This window comes from Borostomias antarcticus (genome assembly GCF_949987555.1).
Source record: "Borostomias antarcticus genome assembly, chromosome: 17".
In the NCBI taxonomy this organism is placed as follows: domain Eukaryota; kingdom Metazoa; phylum Chordata; class Actinopteri; order Stomiiformes; family Stomiidae; genus Borostomias; species Borostomias antarcticus.
Window position 1 is genome coordinate 13,313,669 of NC_140250.1, and position 25,276 is coordinate 13,338,944.

At 40.9% G+C, this 25,276-nt stretch overlaps 1 protein-coding gene across 1 annotated transcript in view; it reads left to right on the forward strand.

The window, feature by feature from the left end:
- tbc1d4 (TBC1 domain family, member 4) overlaps positions 1-25,276 on the forward strand; it is a gene marked incomplete at its 3' end in the record, with an annotated part of 115,548 nt that overhangs the window by 5,627 nt on the left and 84,645 nt on the right. The window contains exons 2-4 of the mRNA XM_084451889.1: positions 2,940-3,068; positions 5,576-5,825; positions 6,185-6,423. Of these exons, the coding sequence (XP_084308015.1) occupies positions 2,940-3,068; positions 5,576-5,825; positions 6,185-6,423 (618 nt within the window). The remainder of the gene's footprint in view (positions 1-2,939; positions 3,069-5,575; positions 5,826-6,184; positions 6,424-25,276) is intronic.

Consider the following 25,276-nt stretch of genomic DNA (forward strand, 5'->3'; position numbering starts at 1 on the left):
AAGGGCCTATGAATTTTTTTTTTTTTTTTTTGCAACAGTGATTATCTGGATTGCTTCACTTTGGCAGTTTGCTTGTCACGTCATGGCATCTGCGATATTTGAAAATATGCAAGTTTCCTGGGACATAAGACAATTGACAGTTGTGAACAAACAAACAAACCCGTGCTTTTACTTTTACATGCCTGTGTGTGTGTGTGTGTGCGCATGTGTGCGTGCGTGTGTGTGTGTGTGTGTGTGTGTGTGTGTGTGAGAGAGAGAGAGAGAGAGGGAGAGTGTTTAGATACCCCTCCCCTCTCTTTAACTGAATGAGTGTCTCTGTCTCCAGGCCAGGCTGGCTGTGCCCGGGGGAGGGAGGGGCCTGACATTAAACTGCTCTGCCCTGCCATGGCAACCACATTAAATGGCGCAGGGAAATTATTTGATCGGAATCCCTGTCTCATGTATAAATACCAGCTTCCATATGAAAGACGGAGGCAGGGCTATTTGTGTTGCATAACACTCCCCTCCACGCACGCACACACACCCATATTTGCCCAACACCAGGCCACCTTGTAGACCTTATCGAGGCTGTACCGATGGCAGGGTGTGCAAAGTGGCGGTATTGTTTGTTTAAGCTGTCATTGCTGCTTAACCAAGTTAGTCCTGTGACCTTGGCTCTGATTCGCCAGGAGCACTCTTGCTTTTTAAGGAGCTGGCATTGAGCTTTTTTTTTTCTTTCCTTCAGGGCCTGTTCTGGGGCCAGATTTATGGCAGAGTGCTGTATTGATCTAGAGGTTCTTTCACACCAGTCCTTTCTCCAAGCATGAGAGATGTCTGGAGGGTGGGTTAGGTGACTTATGGCTATGAGCTGCTCTGACTTGTGGAGTCAAGTTTCTCTCTCTCTCTCTGTCCCTGTCTCTATATCTCTCTCTATCTCTCTCTCTTCCCTCCCTCTCTCTCTTGCACCCCCCCCCCCTCTCCTTAAGTTGTCAGAGTGATACCGTATATGCTCAGCCTTGTGGAGTACAATAGAACAGGAGGAAGACAGCTGACCCTCCAAGTGTCCCCGGGTGTGTTGTGTCTGTCCTCAGCCCTGTGTGTAGACTACACCTGCAGGCTAGAAAGACTGTCCTTCCCAGGTTGTGTGGGTGTGTGCTTGGCTAAGAGCAGCAGTTCCCTGGCTCCCGTCCTGATTCTCAATATTCAACTGGCAAGCTAAAGCTACAGCCAGAGACTTTGTCACCAGCGTGTCACAGTCGGGCCTTGTTACGGTAGGCCTCAATCTGTTTGATTCTGTTTGTTCAACCTTGTACTATTGCAGCGAGCAGGAATGACTGTGCTTTCTCAGACCTCCTCCTCTAGAGATCCTATTGCACTTTAGAGTGTCATTGAGTGGCTGACGTTCATAGTATTGTCAAAGCGTGGGGTATTTCTGCCAGCCTACAGCTGTCAAAGTGAATTGTTTGCCAAACATAGTGTAGATTGCGGCCCCATCCAGTCCCTTTGCATTTCCCTCCCTAGCTTAAAGTAGGCCCCATTCAGTGTGGGCACAGGTCATGATTACACATGGATTTATCTGCTTTTTGTCATGCTGCCAGTGTACACCATGTGGATTTCTCATCATAGAGACGGTGCAGGCCTGGGCCTGCTTCAGTGCTAGAATGGAGTTGTCAGTTGCACCACTGACCCACACATCTTTTTTTCCTCTCTCTTTTATCTATACTGCTTCTTATTTCCATTATCTTTTTCCTGTCCAGCCTTTTTAATCTATCACCCCCCCCCCACACCCTCCTCCTCCTCCTCCCTCCACTGCCTCTCCACCCCTCTCCTTGAGTTTGTCCTTCAGTCCTGGGATGTATTGTTGTCAACACAGACCCACTTTAAATTATAAATCACACCTGCAGTTCAGCACCCAAAATGCTACTTAGTGTGTGTGATGTAGCCAATAGTTAACTATTGGAGGGGTTTTTGTCAATGAAAACTATGACAAAAAGAAGTCTTCAACTACCTTTATTTAGTTGTTGTCACGAAACTAAATAGAAATTGAATAAAAAAATGAATTTTTGATGACAAAAACTATGACAAAATCTATACAAATATATACAAAAATACTAGATGACATTTTCGTCAATAAATAAAAACTAGATGAAAATGTTAGGGAGGGACAAAGAGATCCAATCAGAATGCTGAGATTTTTATGACAGTTGTGGCTCACGCTGAAAAAAACATTGAACACAGGCAAGGAGAGCGCATAAATTCAGTAGCTTTGTCCATCAGTCTAATATATGTTTCCTGTAGGAGTATATGAGTTAGAAAATTCTAAAGAAATGGTTAAATAATGCATTACACTTTAACTAAACCCATTCGATTTTAGTCAACTAAATCTACTGTAGATTTAGTCGACTAAAATCTTAAAGCCCCTCCGAGGAGTTTTTCAGTTTGTGTTGATTTTAGTGACACCATATGGACAAAAGCGGTAGTGTTTTCCCAGAAAGAAGACTACATATCCCATGAGCACCACCACTTCCTGTCTAAATATCTCTTGCCTTATATCTATTAATACATCCATGACCTAGCCCAGCATTCGTTTTGGAAGGCAGCAAAAAGACATTACTTTTCAGGATAACTAGCAATGAGGGTAAATTGTTTCATCAACCCGACCAGATATCTATAGATTGAAACAGCCAATATTCTCACAGATGGCCACATTTGCTAATGTCGGTAACGTGGCATCAGTATTAAAATGAGAGTTTTATAACCAGTCAAAAACTCCTTGTAGATGCTTTAATGCTATTTGGTCAACTAAAACAGGACTAAAACTAAAACAATTCCGATGACTAAAACTAAATAGCAAAACACTTATGACTAAAACTAAATCTAAATTTGCTGTCAGAATTAACAATGCCTCTCTCTCTCTCTCTCTCTCCACCCCCCCATCCCCTCTCTCACTCCTCTCCCAGGTTCCAGAAGTGATCAGCAGTATCCGCCAGGTGTCCAAATCATCTCTGAAGGATGAGGCAAAGCCCAAGCAGGAGGCCGAAGAGGCCTTCTACAACTCCCAGAAGTTTGAGGTGCTCTACTGTGGCAAGGTAGAGAAACACAGCAAACATCTAGTTTTAACTGACCTATAACAGCGCTGAGGCAAATTGCATTGTAGATAGTCATATCACTTTCCCTGTTGTCCAAATGACCAACGTTTGCCTCCTGCTGCTTGTAGATAGCAAGTGACAGTTTTGTATTGCAGTTTAGCTTGCCAGTTGAATATTCATGTGTGGGCTTGTATGGGGCTGCTTGACAACACAAAGTTATACTTTAACTTTTGCATAGGAACTCTACATCCATAAACTCTTAAAAATCACTTCCAATTTGGTTATATATTTTGTACCACGATGAACTAGAGGGCTGATGGTCGCCTAGCAAAATCAATCAAAAACTTGAAATTAGGGATGCACTGATTGCACTGTTCTTGGCCGATTCTGATTTCTGATTTAGTTTAAAGTCTGACCTGTAGGGCTGGCCCGGGTAATTCTGTACGGTGGTATTTGGAGCTCAATTCAGTATTTAGAGCTTTTTTTCCCATATTTTTTTGTCCCGATACTTCAGTCCAAACCAATACTAACGTGGTCATAACACGGAGTAACTCGCAAAAGTGCATCTGAACAGAAGCGGATTTCAGGCTTGTGTTTGCTCCCTCAAATTTCCGCAACTTAGGCATTTTGGCCTGTCTCTCCTTCGCTCCGGTGCTGTCACACACTCACATGCAGCTACCAGCTTGCTATTTAGCAAGCATATAATAATACATGTATTATTTTTCCTTTGTGAACGCGATGCAAGCCCGTTGGTGGGTGAGAGTTGGTGCGAGCAAAGCTGAGATAGCGTTACGTAGCCTACGTTTGGTAGCAAACAGCCCAAATCTTTTTTAAGTCATTTCCAGTTTTGATTGATTTTGGTGGGCTACCATCTGCCTCTAGTTTATCGTGGTACAAAACAGATTTTTTATACGAATTGGGGGTGGTTTGTATGGATCTTGCCAGAACGCGTACATTAAATCTAGGCCTACTTGTCAGAACTTGAAAATGAAACCAAAACTTGGGCAAATTTACACAGTCACAAGCCATAATAAAATAAACCCACACGTGATTAAATCATGAACAAGTACTCAACTAGCAAGCTAAACAATCTAGAAAGCTTACAATCTACAGATAGCAGGAGGCAAAAGTTGGACAACAAAGGAATGGAACTCTGGTGCTTTACTCAGCTTGTCACCGGTAGATATATAGACTTTATGCAATGCTGCCACCTAGGGGTTGAAAACAAATAGTATTTGTTTTTTGTTTTTTTTTCACACAAAAGACAGTCCGAAGCCTGTAAAATGGTATTCGGGACAGCCCTACTGACCTGTCAATTCTGATTCTGTCTGATTCCGATATGCTGTCAATTTTATTTATTTCTAAGAACTATAAATGACAGCATACACAAACATGCATATTTTCTGTAGTGGAAATTTGAAATTCATTTGTATGTTCATAATAAAACATTGGCTATTAAATAACTTACATTTTCTCCAAAACTGAAACTCAAGCGATATGAGCTGTCTCATCTCCTCTCCGACCTATCACTGTCGATTGACATTTGCAGCATGCAGGGGATAGGACCCCCTCAGTATTGAGAACATGTGCACTTATCTCCCCCAATAAATACATGAAAGAAGCATGTGACTTTTATTTTGAAAAATACGCAAAAGATGATATAATGAAAGTGAAAGTTTTGAGTGAAAATCGTTCTATTCCGGTCACTTGCTAATCTATCGGTGCACCATTACTTGAAATGGCTTAAAAAAGTTTTGGGCTGTTTGCTGCCAAACATAGCCTAGTCCAGTACTTCTCACAAGGCACCACTGCTGGCGTGGAAGTCTCGCTTCTAATATCACTAGGATTGCAAAGGGGCGGAAAATTTCCGGAAACTTTCCGGGAATTTACCATGAAGTTACATGGGAATTTTTGAAATGGAAATTTTTGTAGCCTATAACAGCTTTTTTTCAACAACTTTTTACTTTATACATTTATTTAGGATGAGATTAAACGAACCACCCTCTAAGAGTGACGGCCCAATAGGCCACTCCCTCTGGCATCTGGCCATAATCGGATCTGGCGAGACCACCAGTCCCTGGTGGGCAGCTGCACTGGAACACGATGTATACCGTTGAATTTCAAATAGTCAAAAATTTTATTTTTAAAAGTTGTATTAGAAATGTTTGCCTGCCAGGTAAATACAGTTGGTATAATAAACTCAAAAATTCCCAATTTATTCCCAGTTTATTCCCATTAACTCCCATGGAAAGTTTCCAATTTTGAATATTCCTGGAATTTTGCAACCCTAAATATAACACTTGCCCCTTTCCATTGCTTTTGACATGTCAAACGTGACGCACTGGAAAAAACGACGGGAAGGCTTACTAGTCCACTGGCGCTGTCCTGTTAGAGATTCTGGTAGCCCCGTGTTTAAAAAGCCCACTTACACTCTCCAGTCTTGATGTAAACCAGGTATAAGTGTGATTTTCAGCGAGTTTGTTAAAATAACCAACCAATCAATCCAGGTGACTGTGGGACACAAGAAGGCTCCCTCCACCATCATCGACGACTGCATCGAGAAGTTCCGCCAGCACGAGGTGGAGCGCAAGCGCCTGCGCCTTCTGAACGGCCAGCGGGCGTCCGTGGAGAGCGCCCCGGTAGAGTTCATCATCGGGGGCGATGGAGACCCCCTGTCCTCCATGTTGTGCGAGGGTCAGGAGGAGCTGGACGAACAGGCAGGGGAGGAACTGACCAATGGTGGAGGAGGTCTGGGAGGTGAGCGCAGATTTATATATCAAAGCAATATGGCTGAGGTAGAGGCCTCTTTGAGCTCGTCTCGGGTTTATGTAATTGATTCTGGCGACTAGGCAAGCATAAGAAAACATGAATGCATTTCTCGTTTAGGGCTCAAATGCTCGAGTCTACTGTAGGAGTGCCTGACATGACCCTTTTTCTTGACCCTGCCCTGTCTGTCTGTCAGGTCGGTAAAGTTTAACAGAGTGAGTGTATCATCTGTTGCCTGACCTGTATTTGTGTGTGTTTGTGCCTGCTTGTGTGTGTGTGTGTGTGTGTGTGTGTCTGCTTGTGTGTGTGTGTGCGTGTGCGTGTGTGTGTGTGTGTGTGTGTGAGAGAAGGCCAGACCAGCAGCCCCAGCCCTGTGCTGCGTGGGGCCTTCCCAGAGTGTATCCTGGAGGACTCCGGGTTCGAGGAGCAGCAGGAGTTCCGGACGCGATGCAGCAGCCTGGCAGGCAGTCTGCAGAGGAAGCCCCGGGAGGGCGCCATGAAAGCCCCGCACGCACGCCGGCGCCACGCCTCCGCGCCCAATCACGTACAGCCCTCGGACGCCGACAAGAACCGCACCATGCTGTTCCAGGTGCCGATGTTTGTACAATACAATACAACACAATAGCATATAAATATAGTCACGATTACTGTATTGGATTCATGTAGGCCTTAAGGCCTTGGGGTCTTCATCAAAACAGTCACACATACAGATGTGCGCGCACACACACACACACACACACACACACACACGCACACACATCCACACACGCACACACACACATACACACACACACACACATACACACTGTATGGGTGTTGGAACATATGCTCACATATATGCTCATCAAGTGTTGAGGGAGTCTTTCCAGATGTGCTCAGGCCAGGGGACCGAGCTTCGCGTCGTGGCCCCCATCTCACAGCCCGTAGTGGATAATACAGGGGTTTTTAAAGGCCATGCACTCGCTGCCCTCTGGCTGGTGACAGGTACCCAGGGCCCCTGCCCTGCCTCAGCTCACTTTGTCACCCAATCCTCTCCCACATTTAGGCTCTAGCGCTCGGTACTACAAATCCCTTTAATACTGAGCCCGTCAGTGGCTAACTGCAGACTTGCCCTAACTGTAGCAGTAGCGGTTACTGCAGGGTTGCGGGTGCCGGTCTCGGCCTACGGGCAGACCGAGTGCGATGGGACCGCCTCAAATCAAATCAAACTTTATTTATATAGCGCATTTCATACACAGAGGCAACACAATACGCTTTACAGAGAGCAATGGGAGGGTGGGCATAGGTCCCAAATGTAGTGTTTCCCATTCAGTTGGTAATGTTGCTCAATTGATTTGGTTCCACAGAGCACCCCCTACCCTTCCTTTTGTAGCCCAAAGACGCGCCAAAATCATAGCTTATAATCAGTCATATTGTCCTGTGAATACTAATTTAAATGTTTGTAAATACGACTTTAAATATGTGTTAACGGCCCTTCAGACGCTGGGTTAATATCAAATTGAAATTCATTCATTGGGAACATGCTACTGTACTTTAAATATTATCAATATTATTAGGGCCCGAGCACTGGCGGTGCGAGGCCCTATTGTATTTCGAAGGATTATTATTAGGGCCCGAGCACTGGCGGTGCGAGGCCCTATTGAAACTCGAAGGATTATTATTATTAGGGCCCGAGCACTGGCGGTGCGAGGCCCTATTGAAACTCGAAGGATTATTATTATTCTTCTCCTTCTTCTCCTCCTTTACTCCAAACAAATGCCTTTTAGGCGGCCTGAACATCGATGAAAACGGATGAAACTTTGCAGATACGTCAGTCCCGGTGAAAAATTTGATAATTCATGGGTGACGGAAATGGGCGTGGCAAAACGGCTCAAGAGCGCCCCCTGGAAAGTTTAAAATGGCGAGCCCCACCTTTGAGTTTGATGTAGGCTAACGAAATTCGGTGGGCATATGTATTTCATCGAGCCACACTTAAATGTCTCTTGGAGCTATACCCAACATGCAACAGGAAGTCCGCCATTTTGCTCTTAATGTGCCATTTTGTCCTTGTTTTGACCATTTCCATGCCTCGTACTTCGACGAACTCCTCCTACAGATTTCATCCGATCAACTTCATATCGGGTCAGCTTCATCTTAAGACCTTTGTGATCAAAAGTTATCAAAAAAATTGAGTTTTCACCAAACACCCTTGCCGTGGCGCCCTGCCAAAGTTTGACATTTCGCCATAAAACACGAAGTCCTCATAACTCCTCCATACATTATCCAATTTGTCCGATATATCTCACGCTTCATGACGGTTCTGTCCTGAACACATCTATGTGTCAGTATTGCGTCATACTTATAGCGCCACCTATTGGTGAAACAGGAAGTCCTCATAACTCCTCCATACATTATCCAATTTGTCCGATATATCTCACGCTTCATGACGGTTCTGTCCTGAACACATCTATGTGTCAGTATTGCGTCATACTTATAGCGCCACCTATTGGTGAAACAGGAAGTCCTCATAACTCCTCCATACATTATCCAATTTGTCCGATATATCTCACGCTTCATGACGGTTCTGTCCTGAACACATCTATGTGTCAGTATTGCGTCATACTTATAGCGCCACCTATTGGTGAAACAGGAAGTACTCATAACTCCTCCATACATTATCCAATTTGTCCGATATATCTCACGCTTCATGACGGTTCTGTCCTGAACACATCTATGTGTCAGTATTGCGTCATACTTATAGCGCCACCTATTGGTGAAACAGGAAGTCCTCATAACTCCTCCATACATTATCCAATTTGTCCGATATATCTCACGCTTTATGACGGTTCTGTCCTGAACACATCTATGTGTCAGTATTGCGTCATACTTATAGCGCCACCTATTGGTGAAACAGGAAGTCCTCATAACTCCTCCATACATTATCCAATTTGTCCGATATATCTCACGCTTCATGACGGTTCTGTCCTGAACACATCTATGTGTCAGTATTGCGTCATACTTATAGCGCCACCTATTGGTGAAACAGGAAGTCCTCATAACTCCTCCATACATTATCCAATTTGTCCGATATATCTCACGCTTCATGACGGTTCTGTCCTGAACACATCTATGTGTCAGTATTGCGTCATACTTATAGCGCCACCTATTGGTGAAACAGGAAGTACTCATAACTCCTCCATACATTATCCAATTTGTCCGATATATCTCACGCTTCATGACGGTTCTGTCCTGAACACATCTATGTGTCAGTATTGCGTCATACTTATAGCGCCACCTATTGGGGAAACAGTACGTCCTCATAACTCCTCCATACATTATCCGATTTGTCCGATATATCTCACGCTTCATGACGGTTCTGTCCTGAACACATCTATGTGTCAGTATTGCGTCATACTTATAGCGCCACCTATTGGTGAAACAGGAAGTCCTCATAACTCCTCCATACATTATCCAATTTGTCCGATATATCTCACGCTTCATGACGGTTCTGTCCTGAACACATCTATGTGTCAGTATTGCGTCATACTTATAGCGCCACCTATTGGTGAAACAGGAAGTCCTCATAACTCCTCCATACATTATCCGATTTGTCCGATTTATCTCACGCTTCATGACGGTTCTGTCCTGAACACATCTATGTGTCAGTATTGCGTCATACTTATAGCGCCACCTATTGGTGAAACAGGAAGTCCTCATAACTCCTGCATACATCATCCGATTTGCACCAAATTGCTGACGCTTCATGAAGGTCACCTTCTGAACACATCTTTGCATCGGTATTGAGTTACACTTACAGCGCCACCTACTGGTGAAACAGGAAGTACTCATAACTCCTACATACATTATCCGATTTACTCCAAATTGCTCATGCTTGATGAATGTCGCATCTTGAACACATCTGTAGGTCAGTATTGCGTCATACCTACAGCGCCACCTACTGGTGAAACAGGAAGTCCTCATAACTCCTACATACTTTGTCGGATTTACACAACATTTCTCACGCTTCATCAAGGTACCGTCCTGAACACATCTATGCGTCGGTATTGAGTCACGCTTAGAGCGCCACCTACTGGTGACAGGAAGATTCTGTCAGTACTGGACACCGAAATAGCACACCCTTTAACGGCGCCACACCCCGACCCGCGTGGGGTGCGAGGGCCCGCTCACTGCTGCTCGCAGCACTAGTTAGGGCCCGAGCACTGGCGGTGCGAGGCCCTATTGTATTTCGAAGGATTATTATTATTCTTGTTCTTCTCCCCAAACAAATGCCTTTTTGGCGGCCTAAACATCGATGAAAACGGATGAAACTTTGCAGATACGTCAGTCCCGGTGAAAAATTTGATAATTCATGGGTGCCGGAAATAGGCGTGGCAAAACGGCTCAAGAGCGCCCCCTGGAAAATTTAAAATGGCGAGCCCCACCTTTCAGTTTGATGTAGGCGAACGAAATTCGGAGGGCATATGTATTTCATCGAGCCACACTTAAATGTCTCTTGGAGCTATACCCAACATGCAACAGGAAGTCCGCCATTTTGCTCTTAATGTGCCATTTTGTCCTTGTTTTGACCATTTCCATGCCTCGTACTTCGACGAACTCCTCCTACAGATTTCATCCGATCAACTTCATATCGGGTCAGCTTCATCTTAAGACCTTTGTGATCAAAAGTTATCAAAAAAATTGAGTTTTCACCAAACACCCTTGCCGTGGCGCCCCGCCAAAGTTTGACATTTCGCCATAAAACACGATGTCCTCATAACTCCTCCATACATTATCGGATTTGTCCGATATATCTCACGCTTCATGACGGTTCTGTCCTGAACACATCTATGTGTCAGTATTGCGTCATACTTATAGCGCCACCTATTGGTGAAACAGTACGTCCTCATAACTCCTCCATACATTATCCGATTTGTCCGATATGTCTCACGCTTCATGACGGTTCTGTCCTGAACACATCTATGTGTCAGTATTGCGTCATACTTATAGCGCCACCTATTGGTGAAACAGGAAGTCCTCATAACTCCTGCATACATCATCCGATTTGCACCAAATTGCTGACGCTTCATGAAGGTGGTCTTCTGAACCCATCTATGTGTCGGTATTGAGTCACACTTACAGCGCCACCTACTGGTGAAACAGGAAGTCCTCATAACTCCTACATACGTTATCCGATTAACTAAACATTTCTCACGCTTCATCAAGGTACCGTCCTGAACACATCTATGCTTCGGTATTGATTCACGCCTAGAGCGCCACCTACTGGTGACAGGAAGTTTCTCTCAGTACTGCACACCGAAATAGCACAGCCTTTAACGGCGCAGCACCCCGACACGCGTGGGGTGCGAGGGCCCGCTCACTGCTGCTCGCAGCACTAGTTAGGGCCCGAGCACTGGCGGTGCGAGGCCCTATTGAATTTCGAAGGATTATTATTATTATTATACTTCTCCTTCTTTACTCCAAACAAATGCCTTTTAGGCGGCCTGAACATCGATGAAAACGGATGAAACTTTGCAGATACGTCAGTCCCGGTGAAAAATTTGATAATTCATGGGTGACGGAAATGGGTGTGGCAAAACGGCTCAAGAGCGCCCCCTGGAAAGTTTAAAATGGCGAGCCCCACCTTTCAGTTTGATGTAGGCGAACGAAATTCGGTGGGCATATGTATTTCATCGAGCCACACTTAAATGTCTCTTGGAGCTATACCCAACATGCAACAGGAAGTCCGCCATTTTGTTCTTAATGTGCCATTTTGTCCTTGTTTTGACCATTTCCATGCCTCGTACTTCGACGAACTCCTCCTACAGATTTCATCCGATCAACTTCATATCGGGTCAGCTTCATCTTAAGACCTTTGTGATCAAAAGTTATCAAAAAAATTTAGTTTTCACCAAACACCCTTGCCGTGGCGCCCCGCCAAAGTTTGACATTTCGCCATAAAACACGAAGTCCTCATAACTCCTCCATACATTATCCAATTTTTCCGATATATCTCACGCTTCATGACGGTTCTGTCCTGAACACATCTATGTGTCAGTATTGCGTCATACTTATAGCGCCACCTATTGGTGAAACAGGAAGTCCTCATAACTCCTCCATACATTATCCCATTTGTCCGATATAGCTCACGCTTCATGACGGTTCTGTCCTGAACACATCTATGTGTCAGTATTGCGTCATACGTATAGCGCCACCTATTGGTGAAACAGGAAGTCCTCATAACTCCTGCATACATCATCCGATTTGCACCAAATTGCTGATGCTTCATGAAGGTGGCCTTCTGAACCCATCTATGTGTCGGTATTGAGTCACACTTACAGCGCCACCTACTGGTGAAACAGGAAGTCCTCATAACTCCTCCATACATTATCCAATTTGTCCGATATATCTCACGCTTCATGACGGTTCTGTCCTGAACACATCTATGTGTCAGTATTGCGTCATACTTATAGCGCCACCTATTGGTGAAACAGGAAGTCCTCATAACTCCTGCATACATCATCCGATTTGCACCAAATTACTGACGCTTCGTGAAGGTCACCTTCTGAACACATCTATGCGTCGATATTGAGTCACACTTACAGCGCCACCTACTGGTGAAACAGGAAGTACTCATAACTCCTCCATACATTATCCAATTTGTCCGATATATCTCACGCTTCATGACGGTTCTGTCCTGAACACATCTATGTGTCAGTATTGCGTCATACTTATAGCGCCACCTATTGGTGAAACAGGAAGTCCTCATAACTCCTCCATACATTATCCAATTTGTCCGATATATCTCACGCTTCATGACGGTTCTGTCCTGAACACATCTATGTGTCAGTATTGCGTCATACTTATAGCGCCACCTATTGGTGAAACAGGAAGTCCTCATAACTCCTCCATACATTATCCAATTTGTCCGATATATCTCACGCTTCATGACGGTTCTGTCCTGAACACATCTATGTGTCAGTATTGCGTCATACTTATAGCGCCACCTATTGGTGAAACAGGAAGTCCTCATAACTCCTCCATACATTATCCAATTTGTCCGATATATCTCACGCTTCATGACGGTTCTGTCCTGAACACATCTATGTGTCAGTATTGCGTCATACTTATAGCGCCACCTATTGGTGAAACAGGAAGTCCTCATAACTCCTACATACATTAGCCAATTTGTCCGATATATCTCACGCTTCATGACGGTTCTGTCCTGAACACATCTATGTGTCAGTATTACATCATACTTATAGCGCCACCTATTGGTGAAACAGGAAGTCCCCATAACTCCTCCATACATTATCGGATTTGTCCGATATATCTCACGCTTCATGACGGTTCTGTCCTGAACACATCTATGTGTCAGTATTGCGTCATACTTATAGCGCCACCTATTGGTGAAACAGGAAGTCCTCATAACTCCTACATACATTATCCAATTCGTCCGATATATCTCACGCTTCATGACGGTTCTGTCCTGAACACATCTATGTGTCAGTATTGCATCATACTTATAGCGCCACCTATTGGTGAAACAGGAAGTCCTCATTACTCCTCCATACATTATCCAATTCGTCCAATATATCTCACGCTTCATGAAGGTTCTGTCCTGAACACATCTGTGTCAGTATTACGTCATACTTATAGCGCCACCTATTGGTAAAACAGGAAGTCCTCATAACTCCTCCATACATTATCCGCTTTGTCCGATATATCTCACGCTTCATGACGGTTCTGTCCTGAACACATCTATGTGTCAGTATTGCGTCATACTTATAGCGCCACCTATTGGTGAAACAGGAAGTCCTCATAACTCCTCCATACATTATCCGATTTGTCCGATTTATCTCACGCTTCATGACGGTTCTGTCCTGAACACATCTGTGTCAGTATTGCGTCATACTTATAGCGCCACCTATTGGTGAAACAGGAAGTCCTCATAACTCCTCCATACATTATCCGATTTGTCCGATATATCTCATGCTTCATGAGGGTTCTGTCCTGAACACATCTATGTGTCAGTATTGCGTCATACTTATAGCGCCACCTATTGGTGAAACAGGAAGTCCTCATAACTCCTGCATACATCTGATTTGCACCAAATTGCTGACGCTTCATGAAGGTGACATTCTGAACACATCTATGCGTCGGTATTGAGTCACACTTACAGCGCCACCTACTGGTGAAACAGGAAGTACTCATAACTCCTACATACATTATCCGATTAACAACAAATTGCTCACGCCTGATGAAGGTCGCATCCTGAACACATCTTTGCATCACCATTGAGTCATACTTATAGTGCCACCTACTGCTTAAAGGAAGTCCTCATAACTCCTACATACATTATCCCATTTACTCCAAATTGCTCACGCCTGAAGGTCGCATCCTGAACACATCTTTGCATCACCATTGAGTCATGCGTATAGCACCACCTACTGCTTACAGGAAGTCCTCATAACTCCTACATACATTATCCGACTTACATCAAATTGTTCATGCTTCATGAAGGTCGCATCCTGAACACATCGATGCATCGGTATTGAGTCACACTTACAGCGCCACCACCTACTGGTGAAACAGTAAGTCCTCATAACTCCTCCATACATTTTCCAATTTGCCTCAGATTTCTCATGCTTCATCAAGGTTCTGTCCTGTTCTTGACCTGGAGAAGGCAAGAGAGAAGGAATGCGAGAGAATCCTGGATGAGAGAGAGACAGAGGCCAATGCAGATTCCACATAGTTAACCAATTGTTGCACTGAGTGTTGAGCCCATATTGAGCAGGCACATGGTGGTAGTATGTGGTTTTCCATTATAGATCTACTCTACAGCTCAGGAGAAAGAAACACCTGCAGAAAGTGACAGGAGAACAGAGGAGACAGAAGGTAAAACACATCTAGGGGAGACAGAGGATGATTAATTAGTAATATGCATTATTGGGATGAGAATGTCTACACATATTCTATGTATTGACTTGCTACAAGTTGTTTTATTAGTTTTATTGAAATTGGAGACCATTGTTAGATAAATAGATGAGAAAATTATCAGAGCTTTCATGTAAATACCAAACCATCAGGCACTCCAGGGAATTGAACCCCATTCCTACTGGAAGTCCAACACCAGTGCCTTTTGCTTTTTGGCAGTTTATGAAAGGGAAAGCAAAACCTGCATTAGCAACAGCATATATGGCACTATTTCATTTTGATGAAAAATGCCAATGATTGGCTTTTTAACCCTTTGATGCAAAACATGGTTCTAAAATGACCCATGTCCATTTCTGTTGTCATGTCTAGCTGAGTGTTTCTATGATATATAATTGAAAAATATATCTACTACTTCTACTACTGCTACCACTACTGCTACTATTACTACTACTACCATTACTACTAATAACAATAATATTATTAAATTATTATATTACTATTTAGTATTACTACTGCAACTATACTACTACTAATACTAATAACTAATACTACTATGACTACTACTATTACTACTACTAATAACAATATTATTAATAATTATACTATTACTACCACTACTCCTAATACTACTGCTTCAACAAATGACATAATTGACATAAATGACATAACAAACATAATTGCTTTAGACCCATGTTGTGCAATAGAAGGGATGTGCATATGTTGTCCATCAATGGGTTAATTTGTTCACCTAATGTAGAATATAATGTAATTACTGTAGTTTTTAATGTTCTTCAATGAACCTAATGTTGCCCAATATATATTTAACTTTTAAATGCTGTTGTAATGCAGGAAACGAAACCTCAAAATGACAAATCTACAACTGTTACAAATCAGATTATTCAATAAATAAAATCACTCAATAAATATACACTCAATTACTCAATAAATAAATAGCATTCAATAAATATTCAATAAATATAATTCAATAAATATAAAAAGTACGAAATAAATAAATATTCAATACATATTAAATAAATATCACTCAATAAATATGAACTCAGTTACTCAATAAATAAATAAATATAATTCGATAAATATTCAATAAATATAAAGTCAATTACTCAATAAATAAATATTCCATACATATTCAATAAATATCACTCAATAAATATAATCAATTACTAAATAAATATCATTCAATAAATATCAAAACCTCTATATTTAAAAGAACAAACTACTGCCTCGTGATCACTGAAAAACATTGGCAACACTATTGATTCTATTTCATAATGTGTTGTTTTTACATAAACGTGATCAATTAACGTCCCTTTTTCTGTTGTTGGTGCGGTTACATGTTGAACATATCCTTTGTCGGTTAGAAATCTGCAGATAGTTGATGATTTCAAAATGTCGTCATTGAAATCGCCCATGACTGTAATTGTGTTGCTTTTTGGCTCTAGCCAATCAAGTAATTTGGCTAGATTTTCTTTAAACAAAGACACGGGATACGATGGTGGACGATAAATGACTGCTATCAATATGTTATACTTAACACAGTTGTAAATCAAACATTCCAAATTGACATGTGGTCCTTTGATAATGTCATATGCCAAATTGTCTGCACTGTACAATCCAACTCCACCATGTTGTTGTCCTTGTAATGACATCAGTGCTGGGTTGTTGCTACTGTAACATAAACTTCGTGGACAACTGTGAAAAGTAAAACCATCTATGTTTACTGTTTCAAATGAGGATGAAGAAGATAACCATGTTTCTGTAACAGCAATACAGTTAAGCTGCAAATGCTGTGTACACAATGCCAAATCAGATACATGTCGAGTCAAACTTTGAATATTCATCAAAAAGACATTAAAAGTATGTGTACTAAAATTGGGCCTGTTACTTCCAATCAAAAATGGGGGCATACTCTGTATTGCATCCTTAATGTTGTCCCTACAATATAAGACTTTATCTTCAAAATTTTGAATCACCAAACCTGACAAATTTCTAACACGACTTAATGCCACATATGCCTGTCCTGCAGTAAATATTCTTTTAAGACACACTACAGCATTATCCACCGTAACACCTTGTACTTTATGTACCGTGCAAGCCCAAGCAAGTTTAAGCGGAAACTGTCGTCGCAAACCACCTTTCTTAGTTACCTTCTCTTCCTCGGGCTCAATACCTGTAGAACCCATAAAAACCTCTGAACTACCTGCAGATTTCCTCCTCTCCGCACCAACATGGTCATCGTCAAACTTAATATAAACCTTTTGAGGAAATTTCTTATTTTCAGAAGAAACTATATGTGTCACAGTACCGCATACCCCATTAACAAGACCGTCCATAACATCCACGTTTTTGCACAACATTACACGCGCATCCTTACCTAACAAAAGTTGTTCAGCCAAACATGTGTCATATGTTTTGCTATGATGTCCAGTTTTCAATTCTAGTTTCCCTGTTTTTGTATTATTTACATAATCCTGAGCATCTATCTGGACATATTCAGGACATGTCTTAAACAGTTGTTCTACATTATGCTCATTTACCTGTTTATTTGTCGGAAATATGTGCAAAGCTGAACTCTCTTCACCAGTCTCGCAACGTTTTAATATTTCTATGTCGCTTTTTAACATCGGGGTCTTCTTTACACGGGTTCTTACTCTGTTTAACAAGTCTGCAAACACATTATCTTTTTGTCTAACTATTTCTTTTAATTCCACAACCTTAAATAGAGTAGACCACAAGTTTATACCTAGATTGTCTTCATACAGCGGTTTCCCTTTTACTGGAGGTAACTGGTAAAAATCTCCAACAGCAACTACACTAACGTTTCCAAATGGGGAGAGACTTTGTTTACTCTGTCTTAATCTTCCATTAATATAAGACAACAGCCTGTGATCAACCATTGATATTTCATCTATTATCAAAATTTGAAGATCACTAAATTTAACACGCAAAGAATTCACCTTTTCTTCACCCAAAGGTGTGTACGGTAAACGAACATCTTTCCCGATGCTAAATGTGTGGTGAATGGTTGCGGCATGCAAATTGTAAGCAGCTATCCCCGTAGGAGCCGTTAACAAAACACAAATATTGTCAGGATGACGACAGACTGTTGACAATAATCTCATGGCTTCATACTGAATGGCTTTTATTAAATGGCTTTTTCCCGTTCCTGCACCCCCTGTAATAAATAAATGGAATGGATCTGGGTTTTTCCCTATTACCTTTGCTAGGCACCATTGTCGAATCTGATAAAAAATAGACAGCTGAGTCTCATTTAAAGATCTAATTAAAGCCAAACCATCATTTCTACACATTATATTATTTTGCTTTTCCAAATGTGCTACTTTTAGTCTATTTAATGCTAAATCTGGAATATTTTCCTCGTGTTCTTCAACTATCCGTTCTTTGTCTTTCTGTTCCTGCTCACACTGTAAACGCTCCAACTCTTGCTCTGGGCACAGTTCACACCAGGCATCTTCTAAAACACCATCTGTATTAATACTACTCTCGATATTATCCAATTCATCTGCTTCAATTTCAAACTTACTTCTGTTTAAATCAACAACTGACTTTACTGAATGTCTTGATCCATCACTAAACCTAACATGCCCATTCTTGTAAAACTGTTGAAATGTTTCACAGCTTGGAGGTTTTAGCTGCTTATCTAAACGATATGGCAAGAACAACTGCATAATACTCTGATGAAATAATTCTGGACTTTTGGTTTCAGAAAAGCGCGCATAACGAATAACTGCAGGTTTTGTCCGTGTTCTTTTAGCAACAGTTCCAAAACCTTTGTTTAATTTAATCTGCGTCTTACATTTTTCATTTTTACTCAAAACACGATATTCGGATGCAAATGTTGCCATGCACATGTCATTAAAAACACTGTCGTTTGGCCTATTCTTGTAACGATCAACAAAACTAGTCATCCAAATATCATCTGTGTTTATGTCTTCTGATGCTGCCTTTTGCTTCAACACACTTAATGGCAAACTCATTCTTACTATATTCTCGCCTGTGGGTACAAAAAATACTTTCCTTGAACATTCCTTTAGATGCATATTTGTTAACCTATACACAGCTTCTTGAGCACACACATCTCTGTTATGGAGATAGACACTACCTAGATTTCTCAGTGCATCTCTTGCCTCAACATTTTTCTCCTTTGATGCTTCTCTTTGGGCGTTAGCTAACAAAAGTCCCATCTCCCTTTCTGCCTTTGAAATGTACGAAATTATGTAAACAACACATGCATATGCATCGACTACATACTGAATGTCTAGATTGGCCGACCAACATTTTAATAGAGGCTTACTATACTGATTTACCCAAACTTCATTAACCTGCCTCTTTAACACAATATGTGTATTTCTTGCTAAACTTTTATATGCAGCCTCAAAAGTTGCTTGATTAATCCCTACACTTTGAAACAAATCTTCAACACTATCATGGGTATTATTCTCATCAGACAAAGCCTCCTTGATTTTTGACATGATATTTGATGCGTGATCTCTTTTCATTTTACTTGACTCTTTCTGACGCGGTTTTCCACATGCTGCACACAATGCAGAACTCCCTGTCTCCTCTCCCTGACAAATACATACCTTTTCTTCATCTTCTGTTTTCCGACATATAAATGTACTACTAGATGCAGGCCGTGGAAAATTGAAACGACAAACGGTCTTTTTCTTTTTACATGTTTTTGAATGTCGCTTTGAATGTTGCTGCACAGATGTGACAATTTCGTGTAATGTGTTATCTTCATCTTCTGCTGGTAACTCACATGTTACATATTTATCAATAAATTCAACTACCTCTTCATCTGTGTTTTTATCAATCAATGGTGCATTCTCAATCCAAAACAGGCAATGGACATGAGGTGATCCGCGCTGCTGAAATTCTACTCGATAAAAGTAATCAACAATTTTACCAATTGGACGCAATGGCGACATAAGTACCTCCCTCAAGAAACAATGCCAGCGAAAATCAAACATCCTAGCTGCAGTCACAGAATTCCTACGCAATAGGTCACACCTCTCTGCCCACTCTAAATCTTCTACTGTCTGTGTTCTACCTTCCTGTTTCAAAATACTATTAAGAAGATTCTTCCAACGCACATCAGCCGAAGAAAACGAACAAAACCAAGTTGGCACGCCGAGCTGACGGACACAAGCGAGAAGGTCTTTCTGTGCTCCTTGCCAAAAAGCTGGTGTACCTCGAATTGGTTTAAGAAAACGATACCCATCATCAAACTCCAACAACTTTTTCAAAGATTCTTCATGGTTTAACTTAACTTTTTCCTGAGCATGTACTCCTCGAGAACTATGGCATTTTCCTTTCCGTAATGCTACAGACACACTTGACATAACCTGTTCTATCTCTGACATATACTGAGCAAAAAATATATATTCCACATTTTGTGCAAACCTACCATCGGCATGTTGAATTCTGTTATTAAAATATCGCGATAATGTCAAACGATTTGCTCTCTCTTGATGATATGTATTACATCCCTGTGGAAACAACACTGGAAAACATTTGGCTTCGTTTGTATAATCAGAAAGCAATTTAACAGGATTATTCCCTTCTGCTGGTGCAAGATTCAATACACCATCAAAATATTGATCGAGCACTTCCTGACCAATGTCAACAGGCATAAGACACGTGTCTTGAAACATACAATGTTGTTGTCTATCATGCAAAAGCTCATCTTCACCAACCTCTGCAGATGCTTCATCTATAGTACTATCAGGCTCCTTCTCTGAAACCTCATCTTGCTCCCTACAAAACTCATTCAGCCACTCTTCATTAAACTCTACATCTCTATAATGCACATTTGTTTGTTTTAAATATTGCAATGCTCGCCTCACACGCATAGTGTCAACAAACTTATATTCATAATGCCCTTTATAAGTTAGCTTACGTTTCAATTTTATACGACACAGAGATCCTTCCATATTAGAACGAGGCAGCAAATTGCTAGTCTGCAGAATATTTGCTGGAACACATGTCACTGGTCCATGTACTCCATTTTGTCCTCCTTTAGGTAAGGCTAACATTTTCAAAAATGGTATATGTAAAGCTATCAAATGCTGTTCTAAGCTATTCAAACATGCTAACTCTGGTGGAATGGGATCAGTTCTCAAACTGTTCATTGCACATTCAGGTGGCAGTACACCTCTTTTAATCTTACTATGACACGAGTGGCAAATCCACAGCTGACCTCTAGCTATATCCAACTGACACGGCGTTGCACAGTCCTCATTACATTTGTGTAAATAGTCTTCAGTTAAACATTTATCTGCAAATGAAGCCATTGCTTTATTCTTACTGTAATCAGCCCGTTGACACCTTGTAACCTGATTTTTAAACAACAGTCTATGACAAACACAACACACAAAATCAGGCCCATATTTCACCTTATCTAAAAACCTCTCCTTAACAAAATCAAACTCCTTCTGCTTATATTTAATTTCTTTCCTCTTCAATTTGTTAAAAGCTGCAACATGAATCTTATGCTGAAGATTTTCCTGATACTTCATAATACTCCTGGATTTTACACTCTCTTTAAAGAACACATCTTCCTGATACTTTTTAATACTCATGGATTTCACACTCTCTTTAAAGAACACATCTTCCTGATACTTTTTAATACTCATGGATTTCACACTCTCTTTAAAGAACACATCTTCCTGATACTTTTTAATACTCATGGATTTCACATTCTCTTTAAAGAACACATCTTCCTGATACTTCTTTATACTCTTTTGTTTAGTTTTGTCCCTATGCAACTCATCTCCCTGATATTTGACTCTTATCCTACCTCTAATTTTGTCCCTATGCAACTCATCTCCCTGATATTTTACTCTCTTCCTACCTCTAATTTTGTCCCTATACAACTCATCTCCCTGATATTTGACTCTTCTCATACGTCTAATTTTCTCCCTATGAAAATCATCTCCCTGATATTTATTTCTAAACATTTCCTTTAACATTTCCCTGTACAGAACACTGTTCTGATATTTCATTTTCTTTTGGAAATTCTTCTTCTTTTCCAAATACTTGGAAAAAATAACATTAATATTTGCAGTGCTCTGTGTCTGGACTTTAGGATTCCTTGTACCTGTCTTTAATGAATTACCTGCCTCACACAAATTTATACAAATATGCTTATCACCATAAACACACAATACTGGTTCAAAATTATTATTCTCATGTTTTAAGTAAATGCCTTCATTTGTAACCATTGAGCAAAAGCTACTGTATTTCAACCATGTTTTACCACTATATATAAATATGTCTACTCCAAAAGCATTTGCTGTTGCTTGAATTTCTATATTGGTTGCACTACTACCAACATACCTCATTTGCGACTTGTTAATATACTCTGCCACTGAAACATATTCCTTATCCAAATACTCCATGTGTTCTGCACTATGAATTTCCATGTACTTAACAACACCATGTCTAATTTTCAGATGACCTTTTTGAGAGCCACAAATAACTTGAGATACTGATCTAAAAAAACTATTTCCATCCTCTAGAATTTGCTTTGTTTTACACACAACACCTAAAGACCCATATTCTGTATGCACTTGTAAATCCTGTCTTTCAAACTCCACATTCAATTTGCTACATAATGTTTTTGCAAATTCAGTGCAAATAGGACTAAATTTAAATGCAAGCTTACTTGACTCATCCACAACATCACAATCTGTTTGCTGATTTACATCATCCTCAATATACACTACGTCTTCACTACCAGAACTTGAAATTCCAACTGGACTCAAACCACCTGTACACACAACTGTTTTCATGTTCTCATGCTCTGTGACTTCACATAAACTGCTCTCTGCACTTTGTCTGGTATTGTACACTTTGGAGAAGGATGTATTCACTTTACAATAACCATAACAGCTTTGCAACTGAGGCTGATGAACACACACAACAGTTTCATAATGGTTGCCATTGCAATTTTGCAAGTAGATGCCCTGTTTTGACAAACACCTATACTTACAGCTATATTCTAGCCACCGGTTATCATAATAAGTAAAAATATTAACTCCTAGACAATCTGTTGCTGCTTGAATTTCCACTTCGGTTGCCCAACTGCCAACATATTGCATCTTGGAAATCTGAATGTACTCGGCCACTGATGAAAATTCACTTCTCAAAATATGTTTATAATCCACTGCCTTATTTTTCAGTTGTTTAACAACAGCCAGTCTGATTTTCCTGTGGTTCTTCTGTGTGCCGCTCACAGCTAGGGAGATTGCTCGAAAGAAACAATTGCCATCAGCCACTATTTTCTCATTCTTACACGGAGATCCCAACAAACCAACTGCTCTTAACACTTGTGCATCAGATTTTTCATACTCTATATTCAACTGTGTACATAAAGACTGTGCAACTTCATTACCAAGAGGATCAAACTGTAGCTTTTTAGAAGCCACATCACTAATAAACATGACATCTGCACTAACATCTGCACTAATATCTATTTTCCTTTTCTTAGATCCACAAGTTTGCCCTGTAATCTTACACTTAGTACCGATCCTGCCTGCTGATGCAATACCATGTTCCAATGATGATGAACCTAAACCCAATTCTACCATTTCAAAAGTCTCAGCAGATTCTATAGACTTCACTCCTGCAAACTGTGATTTCAAACTGCTTGTATTTGGGTCTGCGTAAATGACACGAACCCCAGAAATCTCAAAAGGCCTATCTCCACTACTGAGTGACAAAGACAATTTGTGTATGTAACTAAAAACATCTTTAAGACAACTAAAATACACAATAAGGCTTTTACCAGGGGGATCTACCATTCCAGCAGCACAACGCGCATGAGAATCAACAATTGCATAGCGTCTACTTTCACAAATTATTGCACACGTGTTACTACACAATGTTAGAAGACATGTGTCATATTTTGCAAACATGTCATCCAAACCATTTAGCAGAGACTTAAATACACCAGCCTGGATAAATTCTCCATCAACAATATTTACATCACCAGATACAACATCACCATACTCAAACTTGAAATTATGTCCACCAATAACTGACTGCTTGGGCAAATCAGGAACACTCAATAGTCTTGATACTCCATAAACATCACCATATTCATCAATAACTGACTGCTTGGGCACATGTGAAACACTAAATGGTCCTGATTTTCCACAAATCATATTGCCTCTCACAGACTTGTACAACTCATCACCTAAAACTAAAACTGTGTCAAGATCCTCTGTCTGCCATGAAAAAACACTTTCAACTGCATGTTTTGCTAAAGCTGTCAAACCTATTGCCATACACTGAACTCCTGCATTTTCAAAGCGAGAATCACCCTGATGAAATGAACCTATAACACTATTTAGAAGGACATTTTTCGCAACACTCTTACCTCTGGCAGAAACATCCACAACCTTACCTGCATCGACCTCCTCCATTCCCACCACTTCCACAGGCCTGGTACGTGCTGCCTGGATAGGCACGTCCACAGCAAACGGGGTTGCCTCCACCTACAAAAAAGTAAAATGTTACCCGCCAATCTGCCAGAAACCACATCTACAAGTTTACCTACACCAACCTCCTGGTAGGTGCTGCATATGAAGATACCTCAAGAAGACACACATGTTGCCTCGACCTAAAATAATTTATTGTACTATAATATTTTGACAGAACTCTTTTAGTATACATTTGGCTGTTGGTAATTTAAAGGATATGTCAATTAAATGGTTAAAGCAATTGAATGGTTACATCTTTCAACTTAAAATGTGTGTTATATCCCTTTTTTCGGTGTTAACGGCAACTATGTTTGGCAAAATAATTCTGCTCACAAGTCAAATTGTACTATGAAAGCTTGTGATAGCTTTACATTTGAAAGCAACATTGGAAATCACTCATTTTGCAGACTGGTTAAACATCCCAGGTCCTAGTTATATGAACTACACCAGACATTCACAAAATCTAGGCGTAAGATAAAAGGGGTAGGGCTGAGTGGAACATTGGGACTGGAGCAAAGACCCAACCTCCTCCCTTGCAACCGCTTCAAGTACACTGGTAGGTGAATCCTGGGAAGACACCCCCACAACCCTTGGTGTTGCCTCAACCTAGGAATAACACAGCAGACAAAAAAACTGAATGAACTGCATTAACAAAGTACTGCGTTACAAGTCTCTTGTGGCAGCAACTACATTATTAGTTCAATCTGTGCATATAACAAAGGTCTTGAAGCTACCAATTAATAGTCTGTTAATTATATAACATAATAATGATGTTTAGCTTTTTACTGCAAGAACCATGAAAAAACTTTGCATTGCCAAGTAAAAAACCCAATAGGTGCACCAACCTTTTACACAACAGACATGCACAAAATCTAGGAGTAAGATAAAAAGAATAGGACTAAGTGGGATATTGGCACTGGACCTAAGTACTAACCTCCTCCATGGCAACAACATGCACGACACTGGTAGGTGAGTCCTGGGAAGACACCTCCACAATCATTG